Below are 22579 nucleotides of genomic sequence, written 5' to 3' on the forward strand. Positions count from 1 at the left end.
GGGTTACCAGTTTATAGACTAAATCCTTGGACGGAGCTGCGCATATTCTTCGCTGGTTTCTGCCCACATATGATGCAGAAAACAGGGAACAAACTGGCGGCAGCTCAAAGACACACTGTATATCCGAGTAAAACCGAATACCCAAGTTTCAACATCATTCTACGTGTTCCCCTTTTTTCTGTATATTTTGGATTGCTGAGCTTGTACGACTCCCTCTGGTCGATGCAGGCTTCAGTTAGCTGTACTCTTGTCAATTGATCATTAGACCATACTGTTCTAGCAATATAAAGCAAATTTAGTACGTCATGAGCTTGCTATATTTGCAGAAAAGCTTAACATGGTAACTCAGAATCAGGACACAAAGCCTGATGCCATGCCTCATTCGCAAGATATGCTCAAAAGATCCACCGTTCCCGTCAGCAGATATTCAGACTTGTCTGTTCGCTCACAGCGTACTGTCGAAAATAAGGCTCGGGCTTGCCTTTCTATGTCTCCGAATGGTATTCATGGTCACTTAAGGTCACGCCGAGCAAGCTTAGTAGGCTACACTAGCAAGGAAGAGGAAGTACGGACGATTTTCTTCAGCGACATATGCAGAACATTTGGTTGCTTTATAGACACACTTTCCAGTCAACATTTAACATCCGCAGTCTCATTCATCCATTTATGTCCCTTGAGTAGTGCAGATATGCCGAAGCCCCTTTGTCGGCACGGATATCCTCTGCTCGAAACTAGTCTGGCTAAGATCAAGGAGGAACAATAGGAGAAAATAGCCGACGAAAGGAAAGGTCCAGGCAAAGGGAATGATGATGCTAGGCGTTTGTCAACTAACATAATCGTCCGAGGACTTGATGTTGTGAAACTGGAGTTGTGGTGTAATGGCAGCAGAAAGAAGTCCAAAGAGCAGAATAATGTCAAATGATTAAAGTGTATCTGAAGTACGTCTTCTTATATAAAAGAGTAAATGAAACCCGGAGCTTCCTGAATCTCAGGGGCTTCGTCGACAAACTCAGTGGTGTTTCTGGCTCTCGAAAAGCTTCAGTACGAGCCAAAAGTCGTTCGTTCCTCGGGCATCGATAATCCAAAACAGTTGCTTTGTTCATTATACCTGTCTAGCCAAAAGAATACAGACCTCAAATTCACACATTTCTTCTTGTCATAGTTGTTTGGAACAACTCAAATATGCTGTACAACTCTGAGATGCTGCCACACCAGTTACATACATTCAAGATGATTACAAAAGAATGAACGCTTCTTACGTCCGTAGGAACTTTGTCTTCTCTGTATGCCGTCCAAGTTACCACAGCATTAATACTACGTTTCATAATCTAGGGCATTGCTTGCCCGTTTTGGCAACAACTACATCCCAATGGATGACAGCTTCGAAGGTGGGTAGAGCGTCGGACGAAGAACCACTCTATACGAGCCCCATTACTCGTTTCGAGATCGTTTGAGGACAGTCTCCTCAGTTGCACTGTCTTTTGATTCCCGTCTTCTTCTTTTTGACGATGAAGTATCTCTTCCGGATGGGCCATCGGGTGACTTGTTCGGTGTATGCATGCCGCGTCGTAGAAACTGGGCAATGACCGACTCCGTGCCGACGATGTTTGAAGATCCCTCAAGGGTCATCCCCGCATCGATATCCAGTATGAGTGGCCTCGGTCGTCCATTTTCGTCGATCATTGGCAACCCTGTCATCCAATCTCGACCTTGAATGGCCTCGATAATCGCACTTGCCATGGATGTCGCCTGTTCTGCTGGCGAGCAGGGTAGAGCAATGAGGTTTCCGTCGCTAGCTACTTTGATCCGTGTTGAAATTCTCAAAGACATAGGCGATGGGTTCTCAAGGTCATCGTCAACGATAGCATCTGGGATAGAATCGAGCTGCTGGAATGCCTCAGAGTCACCACTTTCTGGAGAGAAATCTTGACCAGGGAAATATGAAGTGAGGTTTTCGAAGGTTCTTGTTCGGGTCGACGGCGTGTATGCCGGTGGCTGTTCTAGTTGGCAAGAGTCATTGCTGTTAGAACTGTCCAGGGCATGGAGTCCTGACAGCATGGCGAGCCCCTGTGACTGGTTTCCCTGATTCGCAGTCGTCATCGTATTAGATTCGTTGAATAAAATAGGCTATAGAGCAGAAACTTGGGGCGGCTATTCTTGGTCTCTTGGTCGCTCTGACGGCTATGATGTCAAGTGCTAATAGCAGTTCGGAATGTGAAGAGAAGTTGAACGGGCGAAACTTGTATGATGCGCTTGCAGTTGAATATATATCTTAGGTTTGCTAGACACAAGGGAACTGCAGATGCACAACTGGATTCCGTAATGGAGGAAGAATGCATCCTGAATAAAAAGCGACATTGATGTATCGGCATCACATGTTCAGCAGGTGGATGACACAGTAAAAATTTTGGAAAGAAACCCGGTGAAGTACATAAAGCCCCTACGTGGCAACGGCTCGTAGCAATCATTCATCAGCAATTCGTAATCTCCCGACTGCAGTTGTCATACTTCACGTACACTTGTCTGCTGAGATACGATGTACGTATCTGTGGCATGTCGCAGCACACCCGTGACTGGGCATCTTACCCATGGCTGAGCTGACCAAACAGGCAAGTCCAAGACGGTCATCCCAATCATCTATTTGGCCCAGCCCGTGTGTCTTTATTAGATCACACCTTTGCAGCTAGATTCTTGTCCTCTGCCTTGAACGCAGAGTTTAGTGTCAAGACAATTCCAAGTAATAGGGCCTTGCATTCTTTACCGATAGCATAGTAAATCTTCAAAACCTACAAGTATACGGGCCTCAGGCCGCTCTGTGTCAGCAGCATGATATCTGTAAAACGGGCTCGGCGATGTCCTAGCCGGCCAACCATAGCACTCGGGTCCAAACCTCGAAAGCGCGGCGAAGAATACGGACCGTGGCCTTTTGTGGCTGAATGGCTTTGTCTACTCTATTGTTCTCCCCGGAAAACTGCACTGCTGATGGCGTGGAGTAAGGGAGGAACAGCGTGCCGACTTGTGGTTTCCGTGACCCATTGTTCTCCGTGGTGGGTGGGGCCATTTCCCCTATTGTCCGACAACTTTGGGCCTCGCAACTATGACCACTCCTGCCGGATCAGCCCCAGCGTCCGATTATGAACCAGCATCTCGGTCCTTCAACCTTTCGGCATAACATCGTCCCGCAAGACCCCCTTTCCACTCCTGTGGACCACATTACTCCTGCCGGACAACCATTTCTAAGGGTCGACGAATAGCCTCGGGTCGAGTTAAGGCTACGGGATGAACTCTAGTTGGGATTATGACGGGCTCATCAAACAGGTGGCGCATACATTCTGAGGGGCTGTTACAAAACCCGCAGAGCAATATGTGAATCCATTGACAACTAGGTAACGAGCTCGGTAAAGAAAGCAATACAGATATGTGATACGTATGGCTCGTATATGTCGAAATTTCGGAGATACTTGGGCTCGATTTCGTCGTTGTATATGGTCGATAGACTGGTCTATAATGCCATGTCATGAAGCCGTAAGAATAAAACCAACACCCCTCCCCCCCAAAATGTGTTCCGCCTTCGTCCATTCACTGTGTCGTGTCGTAGCAAATTGGCCGACCCCTGTATCCAAGCACCAAACGCCGATCATCTGATGATACATATTGCCAACGGAAGAAAAGAAAAAAAAATCCAACTCTCGCGGCAAGTTGTCTATTTGTTATGCCAGATGAAGTTGCGCAACGAGTCCCACTCACTGCTCTGCTGGTAAATGTACGTCATACTGCTACGCAAGCTGGGTTGCAGATCGGACGGGTGATGGCGGAAGAGGTACATGACCATAGCCCAGCTCGTACTGGCGAAGACGGGCCAGGCATAGTAGCTGATCTTAGTCGAGAGGTCCTCGCGGCTGACGAGGGGTAAACCCTTGCCAGGGGTGACGGCGAGGCGGGCGAGGGCCAGAACGACGCGCGCAAAGACGTAGACAACGATCTGCTGGTTGACACTGGAGATCTTGCCGCTTCTCGAGGAGCGGCCACCGAAGACGATGTAGCCGCCCAATAGCCCAGCGAAAAAGGAGTCATAGGGTCCTTCCTTACCTGGCGTGGGACCGTAGTTCTTGAGGAGGTACATTGTGAATTTGTATATCGTCGCGAACTTTGCGAGGTTACGGGCGTGGGTTCGGGTCGCACGAAAGACGAGACCGGCCTTCTGGCGGAATCTGGGTGGGAATGGGTTAGCAACTGACAATAGCAATAGCTTGTCCCATTTCAGGGATTGGGGTACGGGGGGGGACGTACGTTCCCGAGCGGAAGAGGAAGATCATGCTGAAATGGTCCGAGAGTCAGCAATGGCAAGCACCTATAGGTTTAAGGGTGGCTATCGATACATACACAAGCGCATGAGGGAAGCGGACTTTTGCACCGTAGACTGCTCCATTGCGGGCGCCTTTGACGACGGCAAGGATGTCATGGTACTTGGGGTCGAGGATGATGCGCTCGATTGCAGCCTGGATCGGCGTCAGTTTTCAGGGACTCTTTGACACCTCTATTTGACCAGCAGCGGGCCTACCTTGAGGCCATCGAGAGCGGCGAGCGACATTTTGGCGGCGGGTTGGTGTGGTTTGTTGTAGTTGTGGCTAGCCTCGGCAATTGCACGTCGCTCCCAAGTGGATGATGGCAGTTGCGACAGTGGGAGTCGCTCTTGGTAGGCGTGCTTCCGCTCAGCGCATGAGGATTGCAGCGGGTTTGAAAGGCACAGAAAAGAGTGACAGCGGTGTTGCATGCACAAAAGGTAAATGGGAATGTTGGACCGGAGGAAAGGGGAAGGGAAGAGAGAGAGAGAGAGAGAGAGAGCGCGTGTGTGTGTATGTGTGAGGTGATGAATGGTACCTCGGTCCCAGGCTCTTGGACGTCTTCGGCTTCTGGCGAGTCACGCTGCAGCACAACCACAGCACACTCTGAACCCCCAGCCCCAGGGTTCCCCCACATGCCCCCCTATGACGCAGGGCCAGCGCGCCGCTAATCCCTCCAGGGAATGTCCGTCTGGGGAAAATGTCTTGGTGCTGCTTTTTGGCATGTGACCTTGAACATCAGAGGCACATTTCTGTAGACTAAAAGGTACCCGGCAGTGATTGGCAGCACAGAACATTATTGACCTTGCGGACCCTGAGCCTGTGTTACAAGCAGCTACCTTCATTTTCACATGTGCCCCTTGCTTGGCAGAAAAAGTTAGCAATTGCAAGTAAGGCACTGTGTGAAGACAAAGACAACTCCTACAGGCACAGTAAACCGGAGCATCTGACTGTTCGTAGCAGAGTGCTCTGACAGTTTTCTTTGCAGAAGAGAAAGATAATGGAGTAGAAAGTGTCTAAACTCTTTGATGATAAATTCGTATGTGTTGAGGCAAACAAGCATTTGCCCTCTGTTATTTGCTTGTAAGATATAGGAAAGAGCGGCCTCCCAAGCAAGATAAGACGGTAGTATTCCTCACTCGTCTCATTGGTTACCGTTTGGCTGGTTTGACCATCCCTTGAGGTGAACTTGCCTTTCATCTCTTCTTGAAACCTCATTGCGCGCGCCAGCTGTGTTAGCAATAGGGTGGCACCCAATCAACTTGGGAATAGTACCATGTGAGCCGAGGTCATCCGTGGCTATACTAAAACTAGGTTTCATTGACAATCACTCAAGGGGCTTTACCATGAAACTCGTGAATGCAGTTTTCAGGAGTGTCGTCTCTTTTCGCCAGCCAAACGGACTTAGCCTCCCTACATGCCAGGACTGTGCAACCGTATGCTATATTAGAAAAAGAAAACAAGTCAAGAAGTCCGAGCAGCAAACACAACCACCGACATACCGATTAGTGATTATCCCGTATCTGCGGAAAGATGCGTGTAACACTCGCCTAAACAAACCCTCACCTAGAGTTTACTGTGCTCTGAAGACATTGGCATGCATTGGATATTGTGAAGGATAGTCAGCAAAACTCTGTCTATAATAGCTGACTGCAGGACATTGAATTGTTACGTTATACCTTCCTGTACCTGCTTCCATCCGTCACCAACCAGCTTCACCACTAAACATGATGAATGCCAAGAAACAATAACAATAAAATATCAACGCATGAACGCAGACAGCAACAAAAGACACACGAAACGGATTAGGGGAAACAGTAAAAAGAGAATCTTGAAAGGGACGAGACTCGAACTCGCGCGGGTTGCCCCACCAGGAAACAGATGTTAAGCTGACCTTAACCTGGCGCCATAACCAACTCGGCCACCCTTCCATATTGCGTTCGCCCGGTGTCCGACGGATTGCTCCACCGGATCGGACGAACTTGCTGTAGCCGCACTGGAAACATCCCATAGAGGAACCAACCTCTCACACACACCCTCTCCAACGACAGGTCAAAGTGCATGCCGCTAATCCCGACAACCAGACAGGACGGCGTCAATGCCCCTCCTGTTGCCTCTTTCCTCTTTCCCATACTAACGTCCCGCCTCCTTGCAGGGCGAACAAGAGCCTTTTGACCAGAGTTGGATTACACATACATATACACCCCAAGGTCGGGGGTTTTCCAGAAAGTACCTCCTTGATCAAGGGACACGGGACCAACATCAGTCTTCATAAGCCGATTGTCCGCCCGTCGCTCTGCGTGCTATGCCGTCGAGAGTCGTTGTCAAAATTGCGTGGTTGCGTGTTGAGAGTTCTGCTTCGTTTTACTCCGCGGGAAACAGTGTACCGCGCAAGTTACTCATAATGAGTACCAAGACACACCACTTTAGGTCACGATCAATCCAAATATCGTAGTAAAACGGCGAAAGTCGACAGTCCTGGATATCCTTGTCTCTATTGATGATAGCTAAATGGTTTAACCGTCTGCAGCTTTCCGAGACCCAGCTATTCGGCCTGTCTCAGTCCTGCCGCATCCTTCTTCCCCCTAACTGCGCAAGAGATTGTCGGCCAGAAAACCAGGAAAGAAAAGATGTTGAAATTCTTTTGTTTCCCCGTTAACGCCAATGTAGATGCTTTGTTTGTTTGGTGTCCCCTTTCGAACAATGCGAAGGGTATCTTCTCATGATGCATTGCTCTTTTGTGACTTTGAAAAAGAAAGAAAAAAGTTGCAGGATATGATCCTAATCCTGCAGTGTCTTTGTTGAAAGACGCCACCGCTCCCTTGTTCCGATTGTTTTTAACACCGTTTGACAAAAAATGACCCTATCAGAAGACCACGCCCTGTGTCTTGTGTATTGCCTTTACCCCGAAAAGGCATGAAACCGGGATTCGTTGAGAACCGTACGCCAATATTGAGTGCCTGTCCGCATGAATATCAAATTATTATAAACGTCTAGGTCGTTGCAATGCAGGAAGCTTGTTGAAGAAATCCTGCTCTCGGTCCAGCCTGAGCTAGCTTAGAACTTGAGAGTCTTGGGCTGCTCCCAGGTGAAGGACTGGTTGGTACCAAAGTGGCCGTTCTTCGCGGTCTGGAGGTAGATGGGACGGTCCAGGCTGAGCTCGCGGACGATGACACCGGGGCGGAGGTCAAAGTTGTTGCGGATGATCTCGACGAGCTCGTCAGAGGTCTTCTCCGAGGTGCCGTAGGTGTCGACGTAGATGGAAAGGGGCTCGGCGACGCCAATGGCGTATGAGAGCTGAACGAGGGCACGGCGGGCGAGGCCGGCGTTGACGAGGGACTTGGCGATCCACCGGCCGACGTAAGCAGCGGAACGGTCGACCTTGGAGAAGTCCTTGCCGGAGAAAGCACCGCCACCGTGGGCACCCCATCCACCGTAGGTGTCGACGATGATCTTGCGGCCGGTCAGACCGGCGTCACCCTGGGGGCCACCGATGATGAAGAGGCCGGAGGGTTGGATCTGGGCAGAAATGTCAGTAACAGGGTCGCGCTATTGGTATGCGGAGAATGGCTCACGTGGTAGACGGTCTTATCATCAAGGTACTTCTCAGGGATGACCTTCTGGATGATCTTCTCCTTGATCTCCTTGCGGAGCTGCTCGGTGGTGATATCCTCGGAGTGCTGCGCAGAGACGACGATGGTGTCAACGCGCAGGGGGACGACGGCGCCGTTGTCGTGCTTGTACTCAATAGTGACCTGGGTCTTGGTGTCGGGGCGGAGCCAGGGGAGAGTGCCGTCACGGCGGGCAGCGGACATGGCAGCGTTGAGCTTGTGAGCAAAGAGGAGGGTGAGGGGGAAGAGCTCGGGGGTCTCATCGGTGGCGTAACCGAACATGATACCCTGGTCACCGGCACCGAGCTGCTCGAGAGCCTTGTCGTAGTGGAGACCCTGGGCAATATCGGGGGACTGCTGCTCAATGGCGACGAGCAGGTTGAGGGTCTTGTAGTCGAAGCCCTTGGCGGAATCATCGTAACCGATGTCCTTGACAGCGTCACGGACGACCTTCTGGTAGTCAAGCTTGGCCTTGGTGGTAATCTCACCGAAGACCATGATCATACCGGTCTTGGTGGCAGTCTCGCAAGCGACCTTGGAGAGGGGGTCCTCCCGCAGGCAGGCGTCGAGAATGGCATCGGAGACCTGATCGGCGATCTTGTCGGGGTGGCCCTCACCGACGGACTCGGACTATATCGGAGAAGTATCAGCAGGGGTTTGTGGCTTCACCGCCGACAGCAAGTGCGAGGAGAGGGATTTCTTACGGTGAAGAGGAAGTTGCCCTCGTTGTAGTGTTTGCGGCTGGCAATGCCGTTGCCGTTGATACCGTTGGGAGACATCTTGGACGGGGAGGAGGTGAGGGGGATGTGAGAAAAGGGTGTGTGAAGAAGGGAAAAGATGGTTGAGGTAGAGAAAGATTCGGTGGGTTTAAATCTACCGACGCGGGGCTTCGAGGGGCTATAGAGATAGCAAGCGGGACAGGGGGAAAAAAGCTACTTCTGTCATCTATGGGTCAGCCAGTGCTCTCTCTCTCTCTGCATTTGGGTCTGGTGGGGTCCAAACGTTTGGCGCGCGGGGTCTGGAAGCTCAGTGTAAAGCCAATCACGTACCTTTGGAAGTATGGGGAGGGACACAGAGCAAGGCGAGGCTTGTGGATGTAGAGGAGAAAACGAATGAAAGAGTGAAAGGAGAGGATGCGGCCGTTCGGGTTTTAAAAGAAATACGGGAGACCAGAGTGGTGGTGCTCGGGGATGGGATGGTTGGGAAGAAATTCTCGCTCACTCACTCCTCTCTCTGTGGCCGAAAAGCTCAAGCGGATTTGACACATTAGTCGTGGGAAACACTGGCCGAGGGCCGGAAGGAACGGTAGGTACCGACGCGGCCATAGTAGTTAGTGTGGCGGAGGAGGTACATTCACCGGCCGACCCCTCCATTTTGATGTACCAACCCTGTCGAGGGGGAAGGCCCAAAATTCTCCAGATTGCGCCATCCTCACGACTTTCCTCCCTTGACCGCCTATACAACATTTCTGTGTCAATATCCGTACCTATGCATGAGTAAATGGTACATTGGTCACAGACGGTAAAAGTATACCCAATGCAGAGGCCACCCAACGGCACCCGTGGCCCCATCGCTGGCGGCTTGGTTGGTGGTTCAACAGAGGGCAAGCCAGGGAAGTTTTCGGATTTCCACAGTCGCCAGGATACACACCCAATGGGAGCAGCGGTGATCGACTCGCCGAGGGAGCTCAGGCTTCCGCTGTTTCGTCCAAGACTCCAAGGTAGTGTACACCACCGGCAGCGCGAAGAACCTTAACTTCAATTGTAAACTATGTGAGGAGGTGCTTGTGCCAGACCGAAGATACATTGTGCAATTCCAATGGACAATCACGGGGTCGAAACTCTCAACGGTACCTTTTTCTCGTCAACCCTGACACTAGGCATATGTCGGGCTGTTCACCAATGCATTGTTCCAACTGACCGGCGCATTCCACGGCGCGCGCAACTCGACGCCGCCTATCTACGGCAAGGCTTATCGACGGGGGACGCGCCGACCGCCCGGCGACATTCCACCATATCGACCACCTTAATCCGCTTCGTATCAAGGGAGGCCCGCCGTTGTACTTGTGGCCTCGGACGCACCCTTCTTACAGAATTTGGATTCCTAAAGCACGCCGCGACCGCGAAGCTTCCCGTCCTCCGCCCTGAATGCCTCTCTGGGAATGTTATGGTTGAATCTTCAGGCGGTAAGAAATCCCTGCCGAAACAAGAGCTAACTAAGCCCAACGGGGAGATAAATTGTAGGATATCCCTGAAAAGGCCGGTGAGAATATGCCCCTCCCGTGCCTTGCACGTGCGGGCGGCATTGGCCCATAATTCCACTGTAAGCCTTCCGCAAGCTGCGCCTATTGGGGGACAATCTTGTTATCTCTTATCGCAAGCTACCGCAGCCGCATTGGGGCCCGCAATCGCAACCGAAAGGCAAAACTTTTTTTTTATTTTGTAACGTTTGCCTTGGGCTATCGCTGGGCCGGCAGGCGAGTAATTACAGGCTATCCGTACTCCGTTATGAAAGATACATATCTACTTCCGTACCAGGAGGAGATGCAAGTGATATCTCGTCCACCCTTCTTCTTCTTTTTTTTCTTTTCTTTTTTTCGCTTTGCCACAAAGCATCAGACTCTAGCCCTTAGAGTCAGGCTAAGGACCCAGAAGGGGCACAAAAAAAAAAAAAAGGGGAAAGAGGCCGATCACCAGCGACCCCTAGACGCGCACCCGTTCCTGCATGGCGGGGTAAATTTCCATAGCAAGAAACATCATTCCTTCCTCCTCCAAAACTCTGCGACAAGTGACTCTGCCGATCCTGAACCAAGACCACCACCATCACCTCACGCCGCACAATACCCAACCAAGACAGAAGATAGTACACGAGCTTCCGAATCCTTCTGACTCTTGCCCTTCACATTACTGCCATACGGCCCCTAGCAAATCTCCGGTTCCGTTCCTCCCTACCCACGCCATCATGTCCAAGTACGGCGTCATGGTCATGGGCCCTGCTGGGGCCGGCAAGGTGAATATCCATCTCTTCGTGTATCCCTATCTACCCTGCCCTTCTTCTGGCTCTGTTGCCGGCTCTTCAGGCTGCAGCCCGATCGGATGTCTCGTGCAAGCTCTGTCCCGTGTGTCGGCCTCGACGACCGGCCGACCGGGCCGCCTGATGAAACCCGAAAATACACCACCGTTTCGTCCCGAAGCCGACCCCGAATACCGGAAAGCTAACCGCCTCTTCTTCTTCTCCCTCCCTTTAGTCTACATTTTGTGCCTCCCTCATCACCCACCTAAACCTTAACCGCCGCTCCGCCTTCTACGTCAACCTCGACCCGGCCGCCGAATCCTTCGAGCACGCCCCCGATCTGGACATCAAGGACCTTATCTCTCTACACGATGCCATGGAGGAGGTCGGGCTCGGCCCTAACGGCGGTCTCATCTACTGCTTCGAGTTCCTCATGGAGAACCTCGATTTCCTCACCGCGGCCCTCGACAGCTTAACCGAGGAGTACCTCATCATCTTTGACATGCCTGGCCAGATCGAGCTGTACACCCACATCCCCATCCTTCCGGCCCTCGCCCGCTTCCTCTCCCAGCCGGGCTCACTCGACATCCGCCTCTGTGCCGCCTACCTTCTCGAGGCGACCTTCGTCGTCGACCGCGCCAAGTTCTTCGCCGGCACGCTCAGCGCTATGAGCGCCATGATCATGCTCGAGATCCCCCACATCAACATCCTGTCCAAGATGGACCTCGTCAAAGACCAGGTGCGCAAGAAGGACATGAAGCGCTTCCTCACGCCTGACACGGGCCTCCTGGACGACGATCCGGTGGCCACCGCGGCCGCGGGGGGCGAGCCGGACGACGGCCGCGGCGAAGTCCACGACCGCGACCTCGTCATGCGTGGCAGGAGCTTCCAGCGGCTGAACAGGGCCGTCGCGGGCCTAATCGAGAGTTTCAGCATGGTCAACTATCTGAAGCTGGACAACACAGACGAGGACAGCGTTGGCGCGGTGCTGAGCTACATCGACGACATTATCCAGTACCATGAGGCGCAGGAGCCCAAGGAGCTCAAAGACGACGAGTTTGACGAGCCCAGCGACGACTAGTCCACGCCGGTTGTATGGTCTGCATGGATCGTCTGGCAGCATTTCTGGGGTGTTTCAATTACAAGAAAGAGATACCATTCTGAAGAAGAAAGAAAGAAAGAAAGAAAGAAAGAAAAAGTCTAGAGACCAGAGCGAAGAAAAGAGTGTCACGAGAGGGGGAAAGTATCAGATTAGAGAGGGTTATGATTGCTTGCATAGCGTTGGCGTTGGTATTGATTAATATCCACTGAGCCGTCCATAATCATGTTCGGCGAACGTTCTCGACGTTGGTCCCTCTGCTGCTGCATGTCGTACCGCGTATGCGCATCCCAACCCAGCTTGAACACCGCGAAGACTCTGCCCAATTCCAGCCGTGGTCTTGTTTATCCAGTCTCGTGCCTCACTACGGCGGTGCTGTTGCTTCCCCGCGGCCCGGTCCACCCACCAACCAACCATCTCCAAATGCGTGTCATAACACTTTTGCGTATATCAGCACATCCTGGCTCTCAAAACGCGTCTTTCCCTCGGGGTATATCCCACCATTCGCCTGCCGTCGATCCCCTCTTTCCCAACATCCGTCTTCCGCTGCCCATCTCCGCGGCTCGGCCAACCTTTACCGGTACCTGCTCCCCTGCACCTGGGTCTCCTGCTCGTACCTGTTGTACTCGCTGACCCAGACGTCCTTGACTGCCGCCGCGAACCCAACCACCTTGCTGCCAACGACGACGGCGTCCCGCGCCGTCTCCCAGACGCCTCTCTGCCACACGGCGGCGACGACGACGACGACGCTGGCCCAGAACGCGAGCCGCAGGATCAGTGCCGTCCAGAAGGCCACTACGCGCCGGATCCAGTTGAGCACCACCACCGTGGCGGCCAGCAGCGCCAGCAGGATAGCGAAGCTCACCAACTCAGGCGACGAGTGCAGGAACTCGAGGGTCGCGTCGACGGCGGGCGCGAGGTAGGGGTAAAGCTGGTCGAGGGCGCGCGATGCCGCCGACTGAGCCCGGGCGCGGAGCTGCTGGAGTGGAGACGACGGGTGCAGCGCGTTTTGGTGGATGAAGTCGGCGGCATCGGGGGGCAGGAGGGAGCGGAGGAGGAAATTTGCGATGGACGGCTCTGCCATCTTGTTTTCCTGCGTGTATGCGTGTGTGTGTGTTTTGTGTGTTTATGTGTATGAATTTTGAGTCGTTTTAGTCGGCCTTCTTCGTTCTGGGATGAGGTACAGGACTCCTTGGTGTATTTTCTCCTTTGGCTGGCTGTTGGTTTTTGCTTGCTCGATGGGCCGTTGGCTGGTTGTGTCGCGTGCGCGCGTACATGCAAGAGTTGGAGGCAGGTAGAAAGAGTGGGCTGTTGTAGGCACTGTTCACGGTTGGAATAGAGAGGGCACAGATAAGACGTCGCCGCCAGCAGGGCTTGCTTGTTCTCGAAGAGACCGCGCAGCAAGATAGAAGGACTGAACAAAGTCGCGGTGAGGTCTTGTTGTCTCTTGTGAAGAAAGGAAGGAGGGGTGGGGAGTTTGGTGGATTGGACCCTTGGAGAGCAGAGTACAAGCACACAGGCAGGCAAATGCGGTGTGCGAAAGGGGGAACGCTGCGTGCAGTTCGCCAATCCTTTCGCGCTATTTTAAGTGGAGAATAACGGCCGGGTTGTTCTCCAAGCATGTGGGAGTAGATCAACTGAGAGGTCCGGGCCATCATGGTTCGGTCCAGAGAACAATGCTTGTGTAACTGACAACCCCGACTGTCAAAGGATGTCTGTGTCAATTGCTCCAGATCCAGAACTACATAGACACGCATCTATGTGTTTGATTAGTTCCAAGGTCTACTATTTTCATTCTTTGTTAAACTCACTCTTAACCCAACCGCAGTAGTGAACTCCCAGCCAATGAAACCAGCATAACTTGTCACCTCGAAGGACGAAGATGTCTCCCAAGGCCTCAAAGTCAGAAACCGAAGTCGTCTTACAGCATATTTCATTCCGGCTTCGTCTATAATCCGATATTGATATTGACGAGCCGAACCGCCCTATAACCCCTCCCTAGATCTACTTACTTACTCCTTGACTATGCTTGATCATCTTGCTCACGAAATAGGCACAGGTGACAGTCGCAGGTTAGAGGTAAAAGTACTAAGACATCTTGTATTGCACAAATACTAAGACAACTAACTTCTGAGTCCTTTCGAGACTAATAATACACACTCTTGGCTCAAGACGGGTTATACACTGAGTCTTGTTTCCTGTTGACAAAGGGAAAAGTTGCTGAGCAGGTCTCGCAGTGATACCCAGCATTTGGGTAAAAGAAGGGAAAGAAAAGAGTTGGTATGCCAGCCACAAAAAGAGACAAAAAGAAGAAAAGTGGAAAAGGTACAAAAAAGAAGGGTATCGAAATCGAATCTAGGAAATGAAATCGTCATTTGGCCTGCTTGAGGCGCAAAGCCTCCCGGCCCCTATAGACCGACTTTCCTTACGGTTCATTTGACATTATCAGTTACTCATTGACGCCGACGTCAATGCCCTGGCTTGACGGTAGCATGCAGCTGGGCCCTTGTCAAGGGCTGGCGCCAGAAATCCCCTCACATATATCGTATAAATGGAAGAAACAATGTAAGAAGAAGAAAAATAACAGAAAAAGAAAAAACGACACGGCCTTTATGAAGTTTCGCCAATGCCTTCCAGAATCCGGCGTGCCATGTCGATGCGCCTCCTGTACATCCGGTTTTCTGACGAGGCCTTGCCGGCCTCGCTCATTGCGAGCACGCAGCGTCCCAAGCTGGCTACGGTGCGCTCAATCAAGATCTGGTCTTCTCTGGCCAGCTGTTCCATGGGGGCAGGTTGATCCGGTGTGTGGATGCTTTCCTTGTCGCAAATGCTCGCAGCCTCGCTCATCAAGGCATCCGAGATGGTCCTGAGTTCCAGATCGGGAGAGCCCTGAGGGGTGAGGATGCCAACGCTGACACGCGCCTTGCCCGCCAACGGAAAGCTTCGGTTGGTGCCTGTCGAGTCAAATGAGGCACTCCCCGGGCGGTGGCCCATGGTTGCCTGGGTGGTCATCGGCCGACGGAACACCGTCGAACCGGCGCGTGCTCGACTTCGTAGTTTGTCCAAAGCGTCTTCGCCGCCCATGTTGCTACCGTTGATCGCTCGCTTGGCCGTCGGCGGGCTCTCGGTGCGCTCGCTGATGGGGCTGATGCTTGGGGGTGTGAGGATACCGTGCCTCAGCTCCTCGCTAGGATCGCTGGCGCTTACTCGACTGGATCGGCCATCGTGTGCCGTGGCGAAAGACTCCATGGTTGAAATCGTGTCCCCGCTGCCCCGTCTGTTGTGTGCGATCGGCTGCACCGGCTCGTTGGTGACGATGGGCCCACGAGTCGTTTCGATAGAACTCTCGGAAGTGACGCTACCACGGCGGTTTGAGCTGAGGGTGCCCATCGCGCTGTGAAGGAAGAAATGCTCATAATCGAAGGCATCTTCGCGGTCCTCGTGAGACATGAAAGTCTGCACAGTATCATGGTAGAGTGAGTCTCCGCTATCACTGTCATATCCTTCCCCGCCCTGGACTTGCACGCTGTCTTCGAAACCGTCCTCGGTTTGCATGTCAGAGATGTCGTCTTCGACGGCCTCATCATCCTCCACATCCTGGTTTGCCTGCATGGCATTGAGCGCCTTTTGCCTTTCTTCCTGTCGAATGACATCCTCCACAGTGTCATAATCTTCAGCTGCCGACCCGTCATCTGCGACCGATAGTTGTATCGTCTTGGGTCCTTCTTCTGGCTCCTGAACCAGCCCGTCAACGCTCACCGCGTCCGCATTCCACGGACTCTTTTCCGAGCTAGCAGTCAATGGCTCCGGCGATTGTGGCTTCTGGGGTTCGGCATACCACTGGTCAACCTGAGCGTGAGTAAAAGGACTTGGGGTTCGCAGGCTCTGCATGCTGCGTCGTCGCATGCTGTCGGCACGCGCCTGCTCTCTCAGAGATGAGATCTTTCCTTTCAGATCCTGCACCTGATCTCTGATGTCGCGCATTTGCGCAACAGATGCAGAGCGTGTCAGTGGCCTATTGCGACTCGCCAGGCTGAACGCTGGGTTTAGGAGACCCTCCCGGTTGGCGCTGTCGCTCCCTGAGTGAAATTCCTGCGTCACCTCTTCTTCTCCAAGGGGTTCCAGGCCAATTTCTTGAGCGATCTTGTAGCGCGAGTGTCCCTCTCCTCCAGAGTTGAGGCGATCCGATGCCGAGTCGTAAGAAGTCTTACGAACAAGGAGCGGTTGTCGGTATCCACCTGCTGCTCCCATTGCACTGGCGGACCGTTTGGGAACATTGGCTATAGTGTTTGCGTCAATGTTGAGCGACGTATCACTCAACATCCTTGCATGCCCGTGAGCAGACATCGGAGAGGTTACGGACGAGGCAGACCTTGTCGGAGAAGGAGTTGAGTGGTTTCCGTCGAAGGAGGACATTGAGGGAGTCGAGATGCTCAATGAACTCCGCGCTCTTGACAGATTGCCTTCCATTGTCTGTATGCGTTAGTAACCGTCTTGTGGAAGAATAATCCATGGGAGGCATACCGTGAGCCTCCGTTTAGCATTCGCTAGAATTTGCTCGGCCCGGCGACTTATAAGAGAGGTGGAGTATGTTTTGGGACCATCGAGAGGTGACCTAATGGTTTGCGACTTATCCTGTGTTTGGTGGATAGGCGCCTGCTCAATATAAGATTCCGCCACACTCTCCTCGTCGTCGCCCTGGAAGTTGCTATCGTCGACGCTCATGGCATCGTCAAATCCCGCGAACAGGGCGTTTTGGTCTTGTGTTGTGGTGATCGTGCTTGTGGAATCAATAGAGGATCGCCGTTCACGCGTCGCCCGCGCTGCTCGTTGCTTGAGGCTCTCTAGTACTTTCGTAGGCGACGGATATCGCGGTTCGTCGGCGCCCGCGTTGTTGGGTCGGGACCAGAAGATGGAAGTCGGGCGCGAAGCTCTGCCGGGTGTGCTCTCGGCCTCCGTGACCTCACCAATGTCAGACAACATGGTTCCGTTGCCATAGATGATTGGCGTTGTAGGGGTGATAGGACCAGCGACAAATGCGGAGGGTGGAAATTGGAACTGCATGTTCATATCGACGGCATGCGCGTTCTTCCACATGGTTAGCGGAGAATGAGATCGTTCGGGAGAAGGCGAGCGATCGTAGTCGGGGAGAATCATGTCGGGGTTCGTCAGCGTAGGAGACGCAGGCCGCGGAGGATACGAGGACGTGGAGCTCGAATGTGCGTGGCCCGCGTGGGCGTGTACCGTCTGCATCGCCATTATTGTCGATAGGCAAATTTGGCAAACGATCAGGTGTCGGCCGTGTAGCTGCTTGAGCGGACGTTTATCTTGGCTCCAGGCGTTGAGTGTGTCGTTATAGCGGCCGTGAGGTCGTGGGACGCAATACGAGCTGGTCCCCAATGAGCGGATGGGGCCTTTTTGGGACTGCTGATAGCTGCGAACCTTTCGCGGCGCGGAAACCTCAGCAGTTGATTACGTTTTCGTCAAGCAACAGATGATGGGACGAAGGCATTGAGCAAATTTTGGGCAGAGCGAAAACCGGTACCCCAAACTTTAGTCCGGCCTGTCGTCCGTCCGTTCGTGGGCTTGTACGGATCAAGGTTGGGATCCGGGGCCGAGCGTTGTGAATCGGTCTGCAATTGGATCAGATGAATTCTGACGCGCTACAAACACGCAGCGAGAAACCGGGTGCGGTTGATGCCACGGTCAAGATTGAACACTAGGTAAGTAGATTGGTAGTAACGTCAACTGAGGCCAGTTCATCCAGGGCTTGGCCGTAGATAAGTGATGGTTGTGTCGTGGCTTTGTTGGACGCTGGACGGGAAAGGCGTGGCAGCAGCGAGACGGCCGTTTGCGGCAATTGAGATTTGTTGTATGCAAGCGCAGCCCAAGCAAACGGATTGCCGCGTCCGGGAAGATGGCTGGGACAAAGTGGCTCGGATTGCCGGATTGTTGTTTGATGTAGGGAAAGAATTGCGTTCGAGAACAAACGGCTGCCGATAATATTCTGTGGGATCTTACTTCCCCCCTTCTTTTCCTCCTCTTGCAATAACGTTGACTGTCGAGGTAATTACGGCTTCGTCGCGAGGTTTAAGGGGCTGCATATGGTGGTAGGTACTATGCGTGGAAAGGTGGTTTGAAATGGAGGATTAAGAAAGTTTAACCAATGAGGTTGGGCGCGTAGGTGTGAGACAGACAGTGGGTGTTCTCTAGTGCCTAGCCTGTCTCTCGCTGAGGTGCAGCAGCAGCAGCAGCAGCAGCAGCAGAACGTCGTGTTTCTCCTTGACCAATCTGCGTTGGCCAGGCCAGCGAGATAAGACACTTGGAGGGAGGCTGCGGGAGACGGGGCGATTCGGGGTTCGTGGGGAGGGGTTATCTGGGCAAGATGGCTCGAGAGTCGATGGTCCAGCCAGTGCAAGGCGGGTGAGGTATCGGTTTCGGCTGGTAGGAAGTTGTGAGGCGGGCGAGTGTACGAATAGGTGGATGGGTTTTGGGCGAGGTGAGCGGGCAAGCCTCAACCAGGTCGGACGGAAGGTTATTGCGTTTGTGCTTGCAGCATCCGTAGTACCCAAGAGTAGCAGAGTAACTGACTGGCGAACAAGACTCTTGGCACGTCGATCGACGAGTGGATGGTGTAAACGAGGAATGGTTGTTTTATTATTGGGTGCTGCTACCTCCAGACTGACGATCGAAGGAAGCGTCTCATCTGGCACTAAAGGGATTCCTCTTGTCAAGGAAGGCCTGCCGCGTGGCATTATCCGGTACTGACTGACGATGTCGAGACCAGGCGTGTGTCGTGGTCTGGCTCTCCTGGCTCCCCTGGCTTCCCTGGCTCCCTCTCCCCCGGTCGGTCCTGTCCCCTAATGTCTCGCTTCAGGCACAGTCTACCTGTTCATTCGCAAGACCAGGGCAGGACCCGAAGCCACTCCAGAGAACAGGGAACAGGCATTCCCCATGTCCCAGCAACAATGCTTCTGTTCGTACAATGTACATGGTAAAATTTCCCAATCTCAATCTCGCGCCCATGCAGAGAAGGGGGCCAAGCCTGGCTCGCACTTGGCTTCCCCCCTTGCTGCGACACTACGTACACTACGGATACCTACCTACCTAATGTATCCGTACGGATACACGACGCATCAATGCATGGCAATTTTGTTACCCACGCCGCCTCGTAGCCCATCTTGGGCAAGCGCCGTTCCTCACCTTGTTCGCTGCCGCTTGTTGCTTGCTTTCTGCAGCCTCTGCCCCGCGGTGCCCAGGGAGTATGTATGCAGAGTTGAAACGCCGTGATCAAGATGTAGGATGAATGGACCCGATGAACAAACGAAACGCTCCTTCCCCCGTCCTGCTCTTTCATTCCTTTGCGCGCGGAGCTCATGTGGACCGTGATCAAAAACCCCCCCAATTCGGGCTCTCATTGGAAGAAAGAAAAGAAAATTGTAACGAGGGAGCAGCCACTTTATCGGTGCTGCCTCTGTCCTGGTCCTGGCCGTCCCACGTTCCGGAATTGGAATCTGGAGCTGTACCTGTACAGCCAGCCATTTCTTCTCTTGCACAGTGGGGTCTTGAGAGTGTGCTGGAACCTTGAATTTCGCCAACTGATCGATCAGCTTGCTTTTTGCATGCAGAAAGAACCCTGACGTCTCCTGGCTCTCCTGGGTCAGTTTCTCCCGTGCGTCCCCGCTTGCCACTCGGCCTTTTCCCATAGCTTTTTCTTGGTTTCTTTTTTTTTTTTTTTTGAGACGAACCCGTCCGACCCCCAAGTGGACTCTCAATTGGGGCAGCAATGGTAGCTTCAACACAACCTCACTGGTGACATGTGGGGGGTGGATCTCGACCGTTCGGCACTCTTGAAGTCCCTTCCCACTGCGGATGTGGGCCGTCAATGTGTTGTACCAAGAGCGTACATCTTCCCCCAGTGCTTTCTGGTCTATTAGGGCGATTTGGAATCCGAGTTGATGTGGGTGGCATGAGCAACCGAGTCTTTTGGGGTTTCCTGGTACCACATGGATGGTACTGTACGAATGCATCAGCCTTTTCACTGGCGGGTGCTACTGTCTATTCTCAGCTCGCATTTCGGATGCACTGTGTTGCACTGGGAGAGCCCGGGGGAAACCCTCACCAAGGTCCACCACTAGATCTGTATGGCAACTTAGCCGTTTCCATTCCATGGCTTTCATCTTCTTGGGCATATATGTCTGATTAAACTCATGCAGACCCATGACCAATGCGTGCTTATTGGCCGTTGGCTATATCCTTCCCCCTTTTATCAGCCTGGCAGTCTTGTCTCCTGTCGCATTGATACCTCGGCGCCGAACCAATCTTCAACAGCGCTCTCATCTTAGACGGATCCAGTGATCCTCGCTCCAGACCGACGAAATCCCTGCAACGCTCAGCCCGGTGGACGATGTCTGGCGTAGATGAGACAGGTGTCCCGAGAACTTGGGGAGCGAATCTGGCCCGAGTCGTGAGGAACATTCCACTCGGTCCCATCACTATGGTTGCAGACTAGCCAGAAGAGGCTCTACCCATGACTGGTTGGTGGCTGACCGACTGACGCCAAAGTCTCTTTCAAGCGAGAGTGGGTGCGAATGAGTTGGATGATTTACACATTTCCCCATGCAGCCGGATAATTGCGCCGGCGATGAGGCGCCGCGCCCGGATCTCGTCGCCTATCTCGTTCGATCTTGGTGTTGATCTTCATCTAAGTTGAAGACTCCTCACCAGGAAGCCAACAGTCGCATCGCCCGAGACATTCCTTCGACCATGAACCGTCCCAGTATACACATTGTCCGTTGCATATCCCCGCCATGCGTGAAGGAATGTCCAGAGACCGGATCTACTCCTTCTCTATCTCAGATGCCGTCCAGCAATACGGCTAACGACAACAGTGTCGTCGCGAACGTCAAGGCCTCTATCCTCATGCCAAAGATCATCACCTCAGATTCGACCACTGAGTAACGCTTTCAAATTCAACATCGTCCCGCTGGGGCGGATTGTGAAACGGGCAAATGCGCGTTTTCTTTCTATGTCGAAATATCATGGATATCCCCGTGTAGTCTATCTATGTCTTATTCTTTTTTTCCCTGCCATCCCGTCCATGTAAATTTCAAGTGATCCTTCCCGTACGGCTGATCAGGTATAAGTAATTCTCTAATGCCTTTGTCTACTTTTTCAGCCAACCCAAATGTGCCCTAACAATTCCATGTGTACGCTTAACCCTCGGCGAAAGCCTCGCTTCTGGCCTGCGCAGTGGAGGCGTCCTCGTTGCCATTGTCCTTAGTCGTAGGACGGTTGGCGATGAGACGCTAGGAAGCAATCAATACCTTCTTCTCCGACAAAGCCTTACAGATGAAGGGGTTAAACTTACCACCAAGTTTCTCAATAAGCACGCAATGGTGACCTTGCCGACCGACGGGACATAGATGGCGGCCTTCTCCTTGACCGTAGGGGCGTCGAAGTTACGGAACGAGGAGAAGTTGATGCAGACAGCACCCTCGCGGATGAGATCGGTCGAGATCTTGTACTTCTCGCTGGGGACCCCGCCGATGATGACATCGCTGATGGGCAAAACCTGCTCTAGACCCCAGCCCTCCTTGTCCTCTACCTGGTGGCGGATCTGCTTGATGCCCTTACCGCGGGTGAACAGCTGAACGCCCGTGATGTCGACCGAGTACACCGTGGCGCCGTCGTTGGCCAGCAAGGCCGCCAGAGGACGGCCGTTGACCTCGGATCTGTTGATGACGGTGATGGTCTTACCAAAGAGGCGGTTGCCGTAGGCAAGGATAGGGTTGTAGATCTGGAGGTGCTCCAGAATCTTGACAACGGCAAGGGGCGTACAGGGTAGGATGGACTTTCTCAGGTTCTGGGGCGGGTCTAGGAAGCGGACGTTGTGGTACATGTTGAAGATGTGCTTGTGGCAGAGGCCCTCGACATCCTTTGCCAAGGAGACGGTCTCCTGGATGTACTTGTCATGGGTCGGGTTGCCCGGGAAGATTGGGTAGTAGACGATGATGCCATCAACCTTGTCATCCTCGTTGGCCTCGGTGATCTTGTCCTCGAGCTGCTCCTTGTCGACCCGGCGCAAGTCAAAGTTGAAACCGCTGTGAGAGAAAAAAGAAGGCGTATGTCAGTACCTCTACACTTATTTATTCACTTTGCTCCACGAACGCAAACCGTTAAGTCTGCGTGACGGCGGGGTCGGCCTACTTCTCGACGCAGGTCTTCTGAGACCACTCAGCATACTGCAGTGCAGCCGGGTCGTCGTTGGCCAGAAATGCCACCAGTGTGGGCTTGAAGATGCCGCTGCCCTGCACCTTTGCGAGGGTGTCGTGGACCTCGGCCAGGAGGCGCTTGGCGATGGTGTCGGCCAAAATGACCTTGCAGGTCTTGGGAACTACTTCGTTGGAGGCCATGTTTGCAATCAAAGCTCCAGGACCGATTCAAGTATTCTTTTTTCCATATTAGCCGGAGTCCCTTAAACACTTGTGAATACTCACGATGGTCTGGGCTGG

The 22579-nt window shown here is 53.0% G+C and overlaps 7 protein-coding genes and 1 non-coding gene across 8 annotated transcripts; 2 read left to right on the forward strand and 6 right to left on the reverse strand.

The window, feature by feature from the left end:
* Positions 1-2826: 2826 nt before the first annotated feature.
* GLRG_04014 (uncharacterized protein) lies at positions 2827-3138 on the forward strand (the record flags this gene model as incomplete). The annotated part of the gene is made up of 1 exon (XM_008094699.1): positions 2827-3138. One exon carries the CDS (start codon positions 2827-2829, stop codon positions 3136-3138), a length of 312 nt encoding a protein of 103 aa, XP_008092890.1.
* Positions 3139-3703: 565 nt separating this feature from the next.
* On the reverse strand, positions 3704-4591 carry GLRG_04015 (peroxisomal membrane protein 24; the record flags this gene model as incomplete). Its single annotated transcript, XM_008094700.1, has 4 exons — positions 3704-4211; positions 4291-4317; positions 4384-4499; positions 4562-4591. 4 exons carry the CDS (start codon positions 4589-4591, stop codon positions 3704-3706), a joined length of 681 nt encoding a protein of 226 aa, XP_008092891.1.
* A 1584-nt stretch (positions 4592-6175) lies between these two features.
* GLRG_13098 lies at positions 6176-6274 on the reverse strand. Its single transcript has one exon. It is a non-coding gene; the product is annotated as a tRNA-Leu (tRNA).
* Positions 6275-7400: 1126 nt separating this feature from the next.
* On the reverse strand, positions 7401-8733 carry GLRG_04016 (methionine adenosyltransferase; the record flags this gene model as incomplete). The annotated part of the gene is made up of 3 exons (XM_008094701.1): positions 7401-7862; positions 7919-8584; positions 8659-8733. The coding sequence occupies 3 exons, from the start codon at positions 8731-8733 to the stop codon at positions 7401-7403; spliced, it is 1203 nt and encodes a 400-aa protein (XP_008092892.1).
* Positions 8734-10915: 2182 nt separating this feature from the next.
* On the forward strand, positions 10916-12047 carry GLRG_04017 (uncharacterized protein; the record flags this gene model as incomplete). Its single annotated transcript, XM_008094702.1, has 2 exons — positions 10916-10963; positions 11202-12047. 2 exons carry the CDS (start codon positions 10916-10918, stop codon positions 12045-12047), a joined length of 894 nt encoding a protein of 297 aa, XP_008092893.1.
* Positions 12048-12639: 592 nt separating this feature from the next.
* On the reverse strand, positions 12640-13149 carry GLRG_04018 (uncharacterized protein; the record flags this gene model as incomplete). The annotated part of the gene is made up of 1 exon (XM_008094703.1): positions 12640-13149. The coding sequence occupies one exon, from the start codon at positions 13147-13149 to the stop codon at positions 12640-12642; it is 510 nt and encodes a 169-aa protein (XP_008092894.1).
* A 1526-nt stretch (positions 13150-14675) lies between these two features.
* On the reverse strand, positions 14676-17324 carry GLRG_04019 (uncharacterized protein; the record flags this gene model as incomplete). The annotated part of the gene is made up of 2 exons (XM_008094704.1): positions 14676-16538; positions 16590-17324. 2 exons carry the CDS (start codon positions 17322-17324, stop codon positions 14676-14678), a joined length of 2598 nt encoding a protein of 865 aa, XP_008092895.1.
* Positions 17325-21280: 3956 nt separating this feature from the next.
* Positions 21281-22480, reverse strand: GLRG_04020 (tetrahydrofolate dehydrogenase/cyclohydrolase; the record flags this gene model as incomplete). The annotated part of the gene is made up of 3 exons (XM_008094705.1): positions 21281-21373; positions 21436-22168; positions 22275-22480. The coding sequence occupies 3 exons, from the start codon at positions 22478-22480 to the stop codon at positions 21281-21283; spliced, it is 1032 nt and encodes a 343-aa protein (XP_008092896.1).
* Positions 22481-22579: the final 99 nt, after the last annotated feature.

Source organism: Colletotrichum graminicola, assembly GCF_000149035.1.
Source record: "Colletotrichum graminicola M1.001 genomic scaffold supercont1.12, whole genome shotgun sequence".
NCBI lineage: Eukaryota > Fungi > Ascomycota > Sordariomycetes > Glomerellales > Glomerellaceae > Colletotrichum > Colletotrichum graminicola.